Source organism: Gigantopelta aegis, chromosome 3, assembly GCF_016097555.1.
Source record: "Gigantopelta aegis isolate Gae_Host chromosome 3, Gae_host_genome, whole genome shotgun sequence".
Taxonomy (NCBI): domain Eukaryota; kingdom Metazoa; phylum Mollusca; class Gastropoda; order Neomphalida; family Peltospiridae; genus Gigantopelta; species Gigantopelta aegis.
In genome coordinates this window covers 84,411,873-84,430,849 of record NC_054701.1, presented here as the reverse complement: position 1 = coordinate 84,430,849, position 18,977 = coordinate 84,411,873, and the positions used below count along the sequence as shown (strand labels likewise).

Here is an 18,977-nt window from a genome sequence, read left to right as displayed (position 1 = left end):
ACATTGAATATACAGACACTGATATTTTAAACAAGAAAATATATTTAATATGTAAGTTTAATCGTAGAAATATTTTATTAGTCGGAAACATCTTACAATGCAGCAAACTCGGGAATGTCCCTTTAAATTTAAAGCGTTTGCAGTATGCGTTCGCGTTAAGTTTTTTTTTTGTCAAACTACGATTCCATTAGTGCGTTTGCAGTATGCATTCGAGATATATATATATATATATATATATATATATATATATATATATATATATATATAAACGCCCTGACAATCCTGTTTCAATAATATCCATTTGAAGCAGGGTATTGTCTTTACCGCCGCTGGAACAGGACAGGAAAGATGGCCCCCAGTGCATCAAAGATACAAAGGTATTGACATGAACAGGATTATTTGCTACTAAATATCCTAGTTTGCTATAAGATCATGCGTGATTCGAGGGGAAGACTGTCAAGGAAATAAAGATAATCATGTTGCCTCACAAGTTCAGTTAGTTTTTCTGTTTCGGTGACAGAAAATTGTTTTGTTCCTCGAGGCATTTTGCCAACACCAAAGCACGTGTAGTAAACAGGGGAATACCCAGGAAATACCATCTTCCTGACATCACTTCCTCCGTCCGTTTCAATGCGTTTGCGTTCTCAATCGCTACATGGAACGATTGAAAACTAACGCAACTGCATAACGCAACGCTACCGCAAACGCATTAATGGAAACAATCATATATATTTCAACCTGTTCTAATTTTAACGCAAATGCTAACGCATACTGCAAACGCATTAATGGAATCGTAGCTTAAGATTTTAACTTTATCATAAAGAAAAGTTAAAATCATACCAAAAAGGTATTACCAAGTATTAGTCAAATATCGGAAAACTACGTTACGTATGTTTTCATTTTCAATAAAGGCTATGTCAATTTTATTTTTAAAAATATTGAAAATCCTGCATTAAAATAGCTTTTTAGTTAAAAGGAAAGAGTTAACTCTGTTTAATAATGACGCAGTTCGTATGATTTATTTCTTGAATAGTGACACAATTTGTTTGGTTTGCTGTATAGTATTTGTACTGAAAACATTAGAATGACATCACGTATGTATAAGGCGTTCTCGTTTTCTGAAAATATTTGGAACATGAACCAGCGCTTGCGTAAAAGCAAAAGTAGGATTACAACTTTTCACTCGTTATTGGGAATACAAGTAGGCCCCTATGCAGTAAAATAGATTTTGAGCCTTAATATTAGCACGCAAATAAATACATGAATTAATGAATGAATAAATCTTTAATTTAATATTGATACAAAATTAAAATTCATTGTCTTAATTTTAGGGTCTCCAGGAGTACTCGGGCACAGGCCGTGTCTGGCAAAACTCGAGTCCGTTTACAAGACTTGAGTACCCGTACAAGGAAGAGCACTCTCATTTAATTATATATTTTTTACTTCACTTTGCCATATTATGCTTGGCGCCGGTTACGTTATAGGGATATGAGACATGGAGGGAAAATAAAAGTCGAATATGTGACACGCAATACAATGGCATAATCAGGCATCCATGTTCAGCGCTGGAATTAAGATGCATTATGCTATTTTATTTTATTTCTTAGTCTCATTCTCATCAAGTGTAAGTGTCGGGAACTCGGGTCCAGGTCGGGTTTGACCCTCATATTTAATTTAGTATATTTTTTAAAACTGTCTGACTTGTATCTTATCAATACAGAAACACACAATTATTCTAATTATGCCTTTAATAGTTGTAGGTTGAAGAAAAAGAAAAACAGAAAACAATATTTAAGGAAATATTAATTATATACTGTTGCTAACAAGTAGTGGTAGTCTCAAGAATAATAGTGTTTCAATGATAGTCTTGAATGTCATTGGCACCGACCAGTGATCCATAACTGGTTCAACAAAGGCCATGGTTTGTGCTATCCTGCCTGTGGGAAGCGCAAATAAAAGATCCCTTGCTGCTAATCGGAAAGAGTAGCCCATGTAGTGGCGACAGCGAGTTTCCTCTCAAAATCTGTGGTCCATAACCATATGTCTGACGCATATAACCGTAAATAAAATGTGTTGAGTGCATCGTTAAATAAAACATTTCTTTCTCTTCTTTTTTTTAATGTCATTGGTGTTTTACACATTGTCATTGGTGTTACTTTTTTGTCATTGGTGTTACGCAAGAATATTTTAGCTGTCATTTCTCAAGAAACTTTATTTTTGAAATTTAAATTGTTTATTTAGGAAAGCATACCTTCTACCTTTATGACTTTGATGAAATTTATTTTGAAGGACTCCATATTTTTAAATAATTAAAACTGTCACAGTGTATAATTTAAGTCACATACATAATATCCGTGTGGAAATGCACAATTACACCCTTGGGTAGTTTTTAATTCTAAAGTTATTCCATATGTGTTATTAGGAACACCCAAATAACACATCCATGTGCTCTTGATCACTATAAACCAACTGGATCACATTGCTGAACTATCCCACTTGTGCGGCAACACCAGTGACATAATGAGCTTGTTCATAGAGTAACATGTGTCTGCACGTGCAGGCCGATTACAGTTCTGCGTGACCAGATATAATTTTAAAACTACATTCCCTGGAATATTTGTATTATTTAAGCATATAGAACAGAAAATCCAATTACATTTGGTGCATATATGACGCCGCACTCCGCATTGGTTTCACTACGCTAGCTTATCCAGGTCAAAACAAAGCCATGATTTTGAAAGTGGAACACTTTTGACGGGCTCCTACCGATCTCGGTTTTCATTGGCTTATCACAAGTGTGGAATTCCCAAACAAGAGATCACGTGATATTTCGCAATTTTTGTCTCATATCTCCAAAACATATTTATATCCATTGAGGTATGGTACAACGCCTTTCCAGGGGTCGGTGGGTGGGGGATTTGCCTTGAAATTTTGACAGTGGCCAGCTGTTGGCATACGCGTTACATGTAAGGGGGTGTTACTAATTACGTAACGCTCTAGGGGTAGAGGAAGAGGGTACTGTGTTCGATTTACGTAAAAATTTTCAAGACTATATGTTATTTTTATTCATTACTTAGACCTAAAAAGGTGTTTTTTGGAAATGCGCGGTAGTCTAGGATCGATCCCCATCGGCGGGTATACAAAAATACCATGGTATGTGATATCCTGTCTGTGGGATGGTACATATAAACAATCCCTTGCTAAAAAAAAAATGTAGCGGGTTTCCAAGGCGTGTGCAGGGATTTCAGCGGGGTTGGGGTTATAGACTGTGTTAAGCGAAGTTTATATGGGCCATGCTCACCCCAAAAATACATTTCAAATTTTTTTAAGCTTGGGCAAGTAAGGGTTTCGACCTCCAATACCCTCCCCCTGCACATGCACCCGATTCCTCTAAGATTATATGTCAAAATTACCAACTGTTAAGACATCCAACAGCAGATGGAAGGAAGGATAGGATATGATTTATTTAACGACGCACTCAACACATTTTATTTACGGTTGTATGGGGTCGGATGATTATGATTATTAAATCAGTATGCTTTATCTTTGATGTCGTTAACCCCCCCCCCCCCCAACTTTACCCTTTCCAAACGAAATAATATTGATTTGAATTTGTCGATTTTAACACGTAAAATTAAGAAGTGAAAACGTTCATTTTCTACTTTAGTATATTTTATTTTTAAAATATATACATAATTAATGTGTTACTAGTATACAAACTAAACTTTGAAAGTTCTACTAACACTTTATAAAATATCAATTCAGAAATAGGAAGGTACGACTGTCGATAATACGTTGTCAAGATCAAACCGGTTTTAACTAAAGACTAGTACCGTATCCTCAACCTCCGTTCAGAGCTTGTAGTGTACATCATGTTATATGGTAACCAGAGAATGTAACTTTGTTCATCTAGTTTCCAAAAGTTAACAATAAAAATTTATCTTTTAACTGTTTTATCTTGAATTTGTATTTTGAAAAGTGACGCTTTCTGTAGAATGACCCACCTAAGCAACCCAGGGCCTCGTTCTACAAAGCGATCTTAGCCCTAAGATCACCTAAGTGCATAGCTACCTTAAGCACTAAAGTGATCTTAGTGCTAAGATCGCTTCGTGGAACGGGGCTCTGAACACGAGTTAATGGGGACAGCCGTATACCTCTCCAATGAGACAGTTTATCGTGGATGTTGTTGTTTGTAGGGGTATTGGGAGGTTGTGCAACTACTAACCACTAACCCACCGTCTTGGACAGATAGCTGAGATGTGTGCCTAGAACAGCGTTCTTGAACCTTAATTGAATATAAGCACGAAAATAAGTTGAAATAAATGGGGGGTGGGTCATTTTAAAAATGGAGTGGACGCGATTATTGGACACAACTTCAGCAAGGTGACATCCTACTCAAGATCAGGAAAATTTCTTGTTGCCTTGGTGATATGAGATCATTTCTATAACCACTGATAATTATTCCACTCCAGGCCAACAGGTACTGGTAGAAGGCACAGCTCTGACATTCAGGATTCAAGGTTCTGGTATTAATTTTAGTTATAGACCTTCATAATTCTCGTTCAAATAACGTGTACACAATAAATGACAAACAAACAAAAAATTATTATATTTATTTCTGACATACAAATGATTTTAAAACAAGCATTTAGAAAGTACTGCTAAAACAACACATGTTCCCTACCAGGCCCAACTTTGCCAAAAAGAGGATATTGACATAAAATTCAAACTTGATCTCTAACAGTAAGGATATGTGCCACATTTTTCAAGGGCCATAACTCTGTCAAAAATGGGTATATCACCATGAAAGTCAAACTTGATCTGTAAGAGTACCTGATAAAGCTATACACAAAATCATCTCGAGGCAATGTACAAAAAATTATTTTTAGTCACCTTCCAGTCCAACCAGAGGAGACTATAGGTTTTGTATCTGTACTTCCGTTTTATTACTTAACTTTTTTTTCTCACTTTTTTTAATTTTAAATTTCACCATCAAGAGCAAGTGTCAAACTAGCCATAATTTTGTAAAATGCCAAAATACCCATAATTTAATATGTACTAAAGCCTCGAAACTTTCTCCAATCTAAAAAAAATATAATATAGATGCACTGTACTTCGGTGATATTTTTAGGACACACTTATTTCTTACTTACTTTTAAAGATCTCAAACTTTCAATTTATTATCTCGAAATCTCTACTTGTTATGTCGAGTATTCAACTTATTATGTTGAAATACTGACATTTTATCTCAACATTCGACTTGTTATGTCATGCTATCAACATATTATATATACCTCAAGCTTTTGACTTATATGCCACCATACATGATAGCATGAGATAATAAATCCACCTATTGACATAATAATTCAAGAGCTTGAAATAATAGGTAGATATTTCAACAGAAAGCCCGCTTTCCATTAATGGGATTCCACACACAATTTATCATGCCTGTTATCACACACGGAAATGTGGGTTTCCATATCAGTGTTCACAAGTGGGATACTTTGACGTCACCAAAGTGTACTTTTAAGCAGCTACAGTGCTAGTAACACTTCGCATTATGACGTCACAGCTCATCAATAAACTATTCCACACACTGAATGCACACTCGCAGAAACGTGTATAGGCACTATATCAATAAACTTGCACATGGAATCATATTAATGGTAAGTGGACCTAATAAGTTGAGCAGTCGACATAAGTCAAGATCTCAAGATAATAATAAGAGATCAAGATCTTTAAAATAAGAAAGAAATAACTCTATATATCATACATTATGTCAATCTCTTGTCTTATTATGTCAAGTTCTGAATCAAGACATGGATAAAAAGAAAAATTGCAAATGAAAAAGATGATATGTCATGAGCTTGAGATAATAAATTGAAAGCCTGACATAATAAGTTGAGAATTCGAGATAATAAGTCAAGTGCTTCAGATAATAAGCAATACACACAAAAAAGTTTGGAAAACAAATGTTCATATCTCCTACGTTCAAGGGCCATAACTCAAAAATGGGTAAATAACCATGAAAGTCCAACTCTATTTTGATTAAGCAGTGTTGAAAATTAGCAGTCGCCTGATCGCCCATGATGACGTTTATTGGTCAAGGGCGACTAAGAATGTTACAAAGGTAGTCCATTGGGCCACCATCGATTTTAGGGTCTGGTGAGTATGGTACTTGTTAAAAAAGAAACACACTGATACTGAATCAGTGAGTATGGTACTTGCTAAAAGCAGGCAAACAACCAATTGCGCTCCTAGTAATAACATCAGACAAAACATTACAGTTCTATACATGTATTTATACCACCACCAACATAAAAACAAACAATAAAGCAGCTAGCTAAATACTAAAAGTCTTCTGAAGTTCTGAGGTGTTTTTTCTATGCATTAGTTTTGGGGGGTTTCTTTTTTTCTGAAAAAAATAAAAATAAAAAATAAAAAATTTAAAAAGATTAAAAATAATTAAAACATTACAGATAAAAAAGGCATCTCAGTGGTATCTGGAGTGCTCGCCTGATGTGCGATGAGTTGTAGAATCTATAGTCCTCAATGGACATTTTTATTTTATTTATTACAACTAATGCCCTAACCCCACGAAAAAAGTAATATAAGTCAAGACAAACATGGTCCCAGTGTTTTGAATGAGACAATTTAAACCACTCATCTTTTCATGCATGCCATCATTTTAAATGTGAAAACCTTGAGATGGAAGATAAAACCTTTCTTTATAACCCTATTTTAAAATCTAACCATACTCAGTAGCTTAAATTAGGACGGCCTTGGTTGTGTCGTGGTTAAGCCATCGGACATAGGCTGATAGGTACAGGGTTTACAGCCCGGTACAGGATCCCACTCACCGTAAGTTTTAACGACTAAATGGGTAGGTGTATACAAGACCACCACACTCTCTTCTCTCTCACTAACTTGGGGTCTCCACGAGTACTCGAGTACGAGCTGAGTCTAGCAAGACTCAAGTCCATACAAGTGAGACAACGCAGAGCATTAATTAATTCAATGGCATGATTTCGGATTCATGTTCAGCGCTGGAATTAAGCTGTATATATTTTACTTTATTATTCAGTCTCATTATCATCTAGTTTAAGTGTCGGGTATTCAGGTCTGGGTTGAGTTTGACCCTCGAGTACTAGAGTCCATAATTTTGGACTCATGGAGGCCCTATCACTAACAACTAACCCAATGTCCTGGACAGCCCAGATAGCTGAGGTGTATATCCAGGACAGTGTACTTGAACCTTAATTGGATATAAGCACCAACAAAAAAAAAGAAAAAAAAAGTAAAAATGTACATGATTACTTCCAGAAACTGTAGTCACACAAATAAACATGTTTACATCAATTGTCAATTGCCAGTTTGTATTTTAGCAGCTGTATCTATGTACAGGTATGTTTAAACAAGTTTGATTAAAGGTTTTTAGGGGAATAAGAAATGTTGAAGTGTGATTTAAAAAAATATTATGTTGCATCTTAATATATCTTTTTAGTGTATGATTATACAGCAGCACGAGAGATGAGAGTGAACGTTTTCAGTCAAAAGCTCTTGTTAATGTTTGTAACAAACAAATTCATGATATATCTAAGCTCCCACTTTAATGACTGTATAAACTGGATTAATTAATACTTTAACATGTTTTGTGTTTTGTGAATAGACACCTGAGTGCATGTTCATGATTTTACAAACAGCTATTGGTATCTCAAGTACACCCGTAAAATAATCCTGGCATATAAATTCTGAGGTTGGGCTCGAATGACATGAAATTTATACATATGCATGTAGTTTCTTCTTGTTTTATAGTACCGGTAAGTAAATAATTTTTTCCCAGTGTTTAAGTAAATAATTCATAACAATTTTGCCTTGTGTTCTCTGCTGATATTCAGCATGCATGGCATATTGTTACCTGATCCTTCTTAACTCTCTTCTCTATCATCAGAATCACAGTCACTGTCACTGTCCATAATGTCTTCGGAATCAGACAGTTTTCTCAGTGTCTCTGCCTCTGAAAAGTAATTGCATGCCAATTAATCTATATGCATATTTAGCTAATATGCTGCATATGCTCCTAAGAGACGAAATATTACATGTAATATCGATTATACACAGGGTGACACACTTCTTATGCTTTGTTCCAGCATTTCACAATTGTATACTTAATAACAAGAAAGTAAAAAAACGAAAGAAATTTTATTTATGGTTATATGGCATCAGACATATGGTTAAGGACCACACAGATTTTGAGAGGAAACCCGCTGTCGCCACATCATGGGCTACTCTTTCTACAAGTTGGTAGAATAATTTACATGTTCTACCCCAAAACCAGGGCTGGCTATGGCACTCGCCAAATTCGCCAATTACAAATTTCAAAAACAATTGGCAAATTTTATTTTAATTTGGCAAAATAATTTTATGTAATAATTGATATTTTAATACAAAATAACTGGGGTTTTTTCAGTTTTTGAAGTTTAACAGATAATTTGGCGAAATGTTCTGCTGACCCAGAGCTAGCCCTGAAAACCATTTGTCCAGGACAAGGGAACAAGTGTTAACATTACAGCCCTGATTTAAATAAACCAGACCGATGTTTAACATGTTTCTATTTGTTATTCTGAATGCTACCCCAGGGCTAACCCTGAAAACCATTTGTCCAGGACAGGGGAACAAGTGTTAACATTACAGCCCTGATTTAAATAAACCAGACCGATGCTTAACATGTTTCTATTTGTTATTCTGAATGCTACCCCAGGGCTAACCCTGAAAACCATTTGTCCAGGACAGGGGAACAAGTGTTAACATTACAGCCCTGATTTAAATAAACCAGACCGATGCTTAACATGTTTCTATTTGTTATTCTGAATGCTACCCCAGGGCTAAATGAACTGAACAAAAAAGAAATTTTGTCAGCTGTCATGCATGTACATCTATGTTATACACTGTAGAATTGACAGCAAGTTCAAAGTGCAGGAAATGGGGCAAGTTAACTGAACATTATAATTGGTTTGCATCTAAATACTTTTATTGGTAATTAAAAGTATAAAATGCAGCTATTTATTGTAAATACTTTCATTGGTAATTAAAAGTATAAAGTGTAGCTATGAGTCATAGCTTGCCAAGAGAAATTGTGTGTTATACTTTGATTGCCAGTACAGATTTTTGTAAGGAATTTGGGCTTCTGGCTTACGTTGGTCAACACTTTAGTTTTTGGTGTAAGCTGGCAGAGTGGGGATAAAGTAGAGAATTGACTTTGGTTTTGGACACACACATAAAATTTCTTGTGAAAGAAACATTGTGGACATATTGTTAAATATTTCGAACTGTGTAATTCTTGGTTGGTGACAACCTTAAGTAGAATATATTTTAGTTTAATGAATTTGGGTTGCAATTTATAGTGTTGTATGAATGCATTAGTAGTTTTATGTAAATGTCACTGTTTAAAAAATGTTAAATGAATAGTGGTGTATTTGAAGATTGTGTTATTTGTGTAATATGAATATTGTTTAATGGGAATAATTTTACAACATGTGAAATATTGACGTGGATAACATGCGACCGTAGATTGTTTATGGTATATTGTATTTCAGTTTATAAGTAGCTGGCGATAAGGATTATGTTCATGGTGAAGAACAAAGTTATCAGTGAATGATCATGACATGATTGTGATTCGTGAACAATGGTGATCTTGATGTTCAGTTCAGTAATGGTGATGATGAAGATGTGATCAGTGATTGATCACAGTGACAGCGATGATTCTGGGATGGTGATGATGTTCAGTGATCAGTAATGGCAGGGATGGCCAAAAGTACTCGTCCGCTCGCACCAGACTACTAAAAATTTGCTCAGACGAGTAAATATCATGATTCAGTCGTCCGTCAGGCAACCAAAATTTCTGAATACAAATTGCCTCTTTATCCCATTTGTAGCCTACACCTGTCATTTTTGTAATTCCGTAGTCTGCAGCCAACATCGTCCACCATTTCAAAGCTTGGCCAAGACCACGCGTCCGTTCACAGACTTTGATTGGTTGTGCAAGTTAAAAAAAACTTATATCTCACTATAAAATCACGAAACAAAACTTTCGCTCCCCATAATTATTATATCGAGTACTGATCTGCGTTCAGCCAGACTGAGCGGAAAAACGTCCGCTAAACTGGTTTATGCGCTTCACAGTTAACCAAATAGCCATGTTGGGAACCAATCAATTAGTTCGCAAACGTTAGCAATATGTTTGCTGGCTGAACTTGGGGCTGTATTTGACAGGAAGTAGGCCCACGTCTTTGAATAAGCGCCCCTGCTTTTTGAGGGCATTTAAGAAATTAGGTTTTTATTCGTAAATCATGGTATTTAATGTCGGTGTCCATAAAGTAAATTGCCAAAAATGCTGAAGGATTGAGAAAAAGCTGTTTAGAACGTTACAATCCTGCACGTTACTAAAATGGGTAAGTAGACTCTTTGTAAAGTTAGTTTTTGCTTTATCTATGTGAGCTCGCGCAACACACGTGTGACATACAAATAGGCCAGGGAATTACCACAGCACAGTCGTTTTTTTCACTAATGTAACAGTGTTTCGTATTACAAAAAATTAGGTTGTCCATCTGCAAATTTTCCTATTTGTTTCCCAATTAAACTGATGTATAAATTTACATTTAATTAACATTTAATTGACTAAATGTTAAAGAACAGTGAGTAGGCGCATGCAGAAAAATTTGTAACGGGATCTAAGCAGTCTCCGACTGAGTCTGTGTGTCGGACGCATCGAGAGTGCCAAATGCCGTAGTTCGAAGAGACATACAAAGTGTGGTAGTTTCTATGTCTGAATATTGTTACATACCCTACATGTATATATAGCTGGTATTCAAAACCATGTTTCAACCGTTTCTCAACTGAAATAGTGCAACAAATGGACATACAAACAAAAAATGTATAACTTACCATACTCACTAAATCACGATTGAAGTACTTTCATCATTATTAACAAAATATTAACAACATAAAAAAAATAATGCACACCCTGCATTACAAACTCCAGAATTTCTAAGGAAAACCTGAAATGCAATGTCCTGAATTCTATGAATTTTTTTTAAACATTTAAAAACAAAGGATTTCTTTGGTACACTGGTTCATTATGACCCCCACCCCCCAAAAAAAAAAAGAAAAGAAAAAAAAGTAGCATATTTTTGATGATGATTCTAAAATAAGGTATTTCAACATATTTAGTAATACAGGACTTACAAGTGTTTTGTATGATGTGAAATTGGTTGACAAATACAGTTTAAATTTTGACTTAACTGTTTACATTTTGGGACGAGTTAATTTTTTTGTGAGCAAGTGAAATTGGAGTTACTTGTCCGGTGGGCAATTGAAAATGTCAGGATATGGCCAGCCCTGAATGGTGTTGACCGCAATGTGATCTGTGAATGATCTTAGGCAAAAGTGATAACCAGTGTTCGAGATTAATGGTATCCCGATATCCCGGGGATACCAGAATTTAATTTTGGATACCAGACTTCAATAACCCAGTATCCCACCGGTATACCATATAATGTTGTTGATTTTTTTTAAATCCTGCATTTTTAATTTTTTGCTGAAACAATGAAAGTCGTCATTTACTGGTGAAGTTAAGTAACAGTGTCGTCCAAGTTTGCTACGATGTTATTTATGAATTTCATTTAAGTGGGATACTAAATTCTCAAGTGTGATACCAGATTTTGAAATGTTAGTATTCAACTGGGATATTGCCCCAAATTTTTAATCTCGAACACTGATAACTGGTGGATGGTGATGGTTATGGTGATTAGCGAATAGTGGTGACAGCTGATGATGTTTATGGTGATCAACGAATACTATAGTGATGACAAATGATGCCAATGTTGATTGTGGTCATTGGTGAACATGACGGAAAAGGTGATAACGACGGTGATTATGAGGAACGGTGATGCCGATGTTGATTGTGGTAATTGGTGAACAGTGACGGAAAAGGTGACGACGACGGTGATTATGAGGAACGGTGATGGCGAACTGTGAAATGTGTTAAATGGTACAAAACTATAACATATTAATGAATCAATTTGGGGAGGGTTTTGTTATTGTCATTATTAAATATGTCTGTCTGTTTTGTTTTAACGACACCACTAGAGTTCATTGACTATTAATCACTGTCTACTGGATGTCAAACATTTGGTAATTCTGACACGTCGTCATAAGAGAAAACCCGCTACAATGTACATTTTTCTTAATGCAGCAAGGGATCTTTTATATGCACTTATATGCACATACAGTGGCCTTTGACCAGTTGTAGTGCACTGGCTGTTATGAGAAAAAATCCAATCAGTTGAATGGATGGGCCGAGGTGGTTCGACCCTTAGACTGAAGTATATCAAGCGAACACTCAACCAACTGAGCTAAATTCCACGCTAAGTATAAATGAAATGCCTAATTCTATAACTTGCATTACCAAGCATTTGCACCCGAAATAAAAAAAGCATGTCCATTCCGTGCACGTATACCCATACTGAAAATAGTTACCTTGTAAATCTACACTGTGTATCTGTGCACTGGATATACCACCTGTCGCATAGCCCGAAGATTCATCCTGTAAACAATAAACATATATATATCTTAATTTCATGCAGTAAACAGGGCTCAAACTTAACGATGGCACTGACAGCAATTGCCGTCGTTGAAATATAAATTGCCTTAGGTCGGAACCATCACCGACGGCACAAAAGTCCCATTGGTTTCCATTTGCCATGAGCAGGCTTTAAATTGCTGTCGGTGGGCTGATTCACCAACGGCAATTTTGTTTTAAATTGCTGTGGGAGACAAATTCTTAAGTCCGAGCCGTGAGTAAACCAGACAAAACATCAATTTAAGGAGCATCTTATACATGTATTATCTGGATTACTGGACCGTATAGGCATCATTTTCAAGTTAATTTGACTCCATTTATTATTCTGCAAGATGATTAAAGAAACAAAACAGTAGTTATCGGAGTACCTCAACCGATTTCAGTTCTACTGCATGCAGAGAGAAATGAGGAATTTCCTATACATACTCTGTTGTTCTCCTTATCTATTTATGTAAATCAATTCAAATCAATCTATAGCCAGGGACACTTAAAAGCATAGTAAGGGTAAACTATCAGGGGTCTTTAATTTTTTTCTCTAAAATTTGAAATCCATCCACAAAACAAATACCTACGATTAATTAGTAAATTGTCCCACATATTTTGTCATTTCCATCATATTTTACATATATGACCGATATAAAAATTAAATATTTAAAACAAGTGTGCTTATCTTAAAATCATCACATTTAAAAAAAAAAAAAAAAGTTAAAAATAATTTTTGTCTGTATATTGCAGACTATTTCAAAAGTATGAGGGAAGCAGAAATTTCACAGGTGTAAATAGCCCAAGTACTCTGACTGTAAGAGAGCTAGACAGACATTTGAACAGTTATATACACTCTCGTTACAGTCAGAGACCAAGCTATGTAATTTTCTGTCAATTGCTGCCCACCAAAAAGTAGTCAAAGATTCCCGCTCTAATACCACAACAATCCTATGTTTCACGTCAAATACATTTACATCAATAATTTTTGAGTTCATGTGACACAACATCGCAATATAGGTCAGCAAACTTAGAATTCTGCTGTCCAGAGTTTGCTAAAGCTTAGCTGAATGTCGGTGCTGTCGGGTTTCTTTCTGTAGTGTGTGCATTAGTGATTAATATCTGAATTTTTTTAATCAAGGAACTCGATTATCGATAAAAATGTATTTGACATCAAATATAGGATTGTTGTGGTATTAAAGCAAGAATCTTTGACTACTTTTTGGTGGGCAGCGATTGACAGAAAATTACATAGCTTGGTCTCCGACTGTAATGAAAGCATATATAACTGTCCAAATGTCCGTCTAGCTCTCTTACAGTCAAGTACTCGGACTAAGTTGTAAAAAGCTGTAATCCAATAAGTGCGCTTGGCTACAACTTTTAAGGTTAACTTTTATAAATGTTAGTCACTACATGTACACTTTTTAACACTAAAGTAGCTTCTTAAAATGGGACTCCGCTCATGAATTAGAACTTTGAGACTGGCTCATCCGTACCTGGTCTTCGGGTTCTTGTTGTCTCAGTGATGTCTGGGCCGGAGGAGGACGGTCCACATTGAAACGTGTCAACTCCACCTGTGACACCTGCTCTACACCTTTTGGTGAGGTCTCTTCTTCCAGTTGTAACCTCCTCTGCTGACGAAGACTTATCTCCACTGCATCATGGAGATTAATGCTAGTGGAGTCACTGTGTAGTTGGTAAAAAATACCAAAGGGTCGATCTTCAAGTCCACCTTGCTGCCATAAAGCATCAAGGTAGTTTTCGGCAGGAATTCCTGTTAGAGAAAACAAAAAAAATGTAGTAAAATCAATGTATTTATATTTATACCCTATATATATATACTGGCACCAGGGTCAGTAATTTCAGCTTGATTTGACGTAAAAAGAAAGTGTTTTGTAATTTTTAAAGATTTTCGATATTCATGTGCAATTTGTAAAAACAATATGCAAGATAAATAAAGCACCAATGCAAACCTAGAATGGTGTCTGTTGACAAGACTTTTTAATTACATATTCTACTCTACATACATGTGCATGTATAAGTGTCTTTCTTTGAAAATTGTATCTTTTACTTCTTCTTCAACACATTACATGGGCAGCATCAATACAAACTATTGCTTATACTAAAAATCGGAAGACCATACCTTAAAGGAGGGGACACTGTGTCTAGACACACTAAAGAGACATGCCTCTTTTATTAAGATCACAGGGTATTGTGTGATAACCTCACACAGACAACCCTCAAATCATAACTGACATTATCAGCCATCCTGCTTTATTACTGTAAGTAATTCTGTAAAACCTTGATTAAGTAGACTTTCCCATCTAAAATCACAAAACTGATCATTATGTAGTCCCAAAGAAAAGAAAATTAGCATTTGGGTATCGCGAGTGCTCGTTTTTGCTTGAACGTACCCTACCAATAGGCGTAATAATATACATTTTTTTCTTTCGATGCAAACTGAAATATATTTAGTTAAACAGTTTATTATACTATCAAGTCATTTTTGTTGTTTTACAAGCCAGGTTGATGAAAGTGAAGCGCCTTGTCGTAAATTAGAGTGTTTGTTTACACTGCATAGAGGCATTGGACGGAGCTGCCGCCCCAAGCTATACCACCAGACATCACAAAAACGAAACAAAATCGTTGCCCCCAGTTAGCAGGAATAATCACGGTTTTTTTATTAACTCTAAAATAATGTGTTTTTCATTCAGTGTCAGTATGTGTTGGTTGTCCAGGTATGCATCTTTCCAACACATCAGGCTCATATTTGTTTTGATCTTCCCTTTAAGTTACAGGTCTTCATATGTAGGTGTAAGGCTGCCCTTTTGAATGAAATGTCCTGACAAATATTCTAGGCCGTTTCTCAGTTTTACTTTTTTTATCACTAGTACTGAAGTAAGCAAAAGTGGAGGTACTATGCCTACAACCATAACCTCCCCCAACAATTCCTTGGACAACAACCAGTTTCATTTAACTATGTTCAGCTATTGCCTGCAGCCATAACCTTCCCCCAACAATTCCTTGGGCAACACCCAGTTTCATTTAACTGTTCAGCTATTGCCTACAACCATAATCTTCACCCAACAATTCCTTGGACAACACCCAGTTTCATTTAACTGTTCAGCTATTGCCTACAACCATAACCTTCACCCAACAATTCCTTGGACAACAACCAGTTTCATTTAACTATGTTCAGCTATTGCCTGCAGCCATAACCTTCCCCCAACAATTCCTTGGACAACACCCAGTTTCATTTAACTGTTCAGCTATTGCCTACAACCATAACCTTCACCCAACAATTCCTTGGACAACACCCAGTTTCATTTAACTGTTCAGCTATTACCTGCAGCCATTTTAGTGAATTGTTTATCTTACACACCTGCTGGTGAGAACATCATTTGTTATTTTCAATAACACATATAGTGTTAACAAACATATGTGCAATAGCATTTTAAAGACATACAACTGGCTGCTCCTAGGTGATGACCAGGTCACTAATGACATACCATCCAATGAAAAAAAAAGAGCACGGTCGAATCAATCACTCTCGTTAACCTGAAAATGACTTGTCTGACACAAAAGTTAACTATAAATGCTTGGGCTTATAGACTGTGTTGAGCGAAGTTTATATGGGGCCATGCACCCCCAGAACATACATTTTTTTAAGCTTGGGCAAGTAAGGGTTTTGACCTCCAATACCCTCCCCCTGCACATGCACCCGATTCCTCTCTAAGATTATATGTCAAATTTACCAAATGTTAGACATCCAACAGCAGATGGAAGGAAGGATAGGATAGGTTTTATTTAACGACACACTCAACACATTTTATTTACGGTTGTATGGCGTCGAATGATTATTAAATCAATATGCTCTAACTTTGATGTTGTTAAACCCCCACCCCCCTAACTTTACCCTTTCCAAACGAAAGAATATTTATTTGAATTTGTTGATTTTAACACGTAAAATTAAGAAGTGAAAACATTCATTGTCTACTTTAGTATATTTTATTAAAAAATATATACATGATTAATGTATTACTACTATACAAACTGAACTTTGAAAGTTCTACTAACACTTTATAAAATATTAATTCTGAAATAGGAAGGTACGACTGTCGATAATACGTTGCCAAGATCAAACCGGTTTTAACGAAAGACTCTAGTACCGTATCCTCAACCGAATATTCTTCATACAGTGCAAGATTTCTCTTTTAATTTTTTGAGACGAACCCTACAATTTGAAATCGGCAAACGCACCTGTTAACTGAAACTGACAACAGGCTGTCGTTTGTTTTTTTAAAAGTGCATTTGAGCTTGTATTTCATATTTGTGCATGTTATAATATGGTAACCAGAGAATGTAACTTTAAAAAGGTATCCAACTCCTTTCGCTTGATGGATACATTTTTAAAAACCTTGTAAGATAAACAATATCTAATGGCCGTTCATGTGGTATTCTCTATGAAATGTTTCTCAATCAATTATACAAACCAGTTTCTTGAACACCAGCATACGAACTGGCAGGAACATCATCTGCCTCCCATTCTTCATCATCACTGTCACGTTCATACATCAGTCTGTAAAACAACCAAAACATTACCCAACATCCACCACAGACCTTTGCCTAAGCAACTTTTTCTTCGTTGCACTATCTGCACACAAGTGCAACAACCAGCAATTTTAGTCTAGCAGTGATCATGTGATAGTCAACATGGCGTTCCCCCCCCCCCCCCGTATGTGGTTTAAACAATATTTATTTCACAAAAGAAATGGATTGGCAAATAGGCCATTGGCCTGTATTAATGCTTCTCCACACATACTTTGTTACATACAATTTATAATATACACATATATCAGTTGACAAGTTCTTCAAAGAATTAAAAAGAATTACATAATTTGCACTCAGTCATAAAAACAAGTCTAAAAGACCATGAAATTAATATACTTGTCCCTGCGTACACATACCCACATACATAAATATACCCGATTTCCTAAGATTAACTACATCAGTGATTCTCGCCCACCTCCCACAGTACAGCAGCCAAACTTGCAAGTGACAATGTGATGTAGGATAAATGGTTGCGTTTTGACAATTCGAAAAAGTTATGAATAGATTCTGCTATATGTACATTAAGGTCCAGAATTACCATATAGCACTGTATGGAGATCAAAGAAAGAAATGTTTTATTTAACGATGCACTCAACACATTTTATTTACGGTTATATGGCGTCAGACATATGGTTAAGGACCACACAGATTTTGAGAGGAAACCCGCTGTCCCCACTACATGGGCTACTCTTCCGATTAGCAGCAAGGGATCTTTTATTTGCGCTTCCCACAGGCAGGATAGCACAAACCATGGCCTTTGTTTAACCAGTTATGGATCACTGGTCGGTGCAAGTGGTTTACACCTACCCACTGAGCCTTGCGGAGCACTCACTCAGGGTTTGGAGTCGGTATCTGGATTAAAAATCCCATGTCTTGACTGGGATCCGAACCCAGTACCTACCAGCCTGTTGACCGATGGCCTAACCACAACACCACTGAGGCCAACAACAGCATGAAAATGGGGTACCAGACGTATCGTCCCCCCAGCCAGTTCTCCCCCACACAGGTACCAGTTCGCCCCCATGTCAGTTCGGGTCATGTTCCAGGTCTGGAGTGTAATAAAGTTGTGTTCTGATATATCCATACGTGTTTGTTCTGTGTTACCGGTTTTCTATCAACATAAGGGTTACTACAAAACACTCCTTCATAAAAGAATCAACCAGTTTATTACGCTGTCCCTGGGTTGTCATGCCACGACTGAAAGCGGAAGCGGTCAGGCCCTTTCTACCGCCTGTTACCAACTTGATCGGGCTGCTGGTGCTCCCCCCCCCCCCCCCCCCCCCCCCCCCCAAGGTGTGCACTACAACAGCTTGTTACTTTATGTCGCGCATGCGCTGATGTGACCATGTGAAATGGAGTACCGGTATTTAATTTTTTCGTGTGTAACAAAAAAATAAATCTTTCTTTTTTTCTCACCTCCACTCTGTGTTGAATAGTTACAAATCACTACCATGTGATAATAATACAAATCAAGTAATTACGTTTTGCTTTTGGGAGGCAGCTTATTCTTTATATATAAATATATGTAGCACACACACACACATATATATATATATATATATAGCACATATACAAAGAATATAAATATGCATACCAAATACATAACAATATATAAGTATATAAACAAATTGTACTCTGAACATTAAAAGACAATTACAAAAACGTTATACACATATGGTAAGTACCGGTAAGTATTACATATAAATGCGGACAAATACAACTACAGCGAACAACACGGGTGGAA

At 36.2% G+C, this 18,977-nt stretch overlaps 1 protein-coding gene across 1 annotated transcript; it reads right to left on the bottom strand.

Moving 5' to 3' along the window:
* Positions 1-4,598: 4,598 nt before the first annotated feature.
* Positions 4,599-18,448, bottom strand: LOC121369208. The gene is made up of 6 exons (XM_041494134.1): positions 18,405-18,448; positions 17,116-17,201; positions 14,119-14,396; positions 12,538-12,604; positions 7,919-8,017; positions 4,599-6,415 (listed from the first exon to the last, which is right to left on the bottom strand). The coding sequence occupies exons 2-5, from the start codon at positions 17,195-17,197 to the stop codon at positions 7,929-7,931; spliced, it is 516 nt and encodes a 171-aa protein (XP_041350068.1). The 5' UTR covers positions 17,198-17,201; positions 18,405-18,448; the 3' UTR covers positions 4,599-6,415; positions 7,919-7,928.
* Positions 18,449-18,977: the final 529 nt, after the last annotated feature.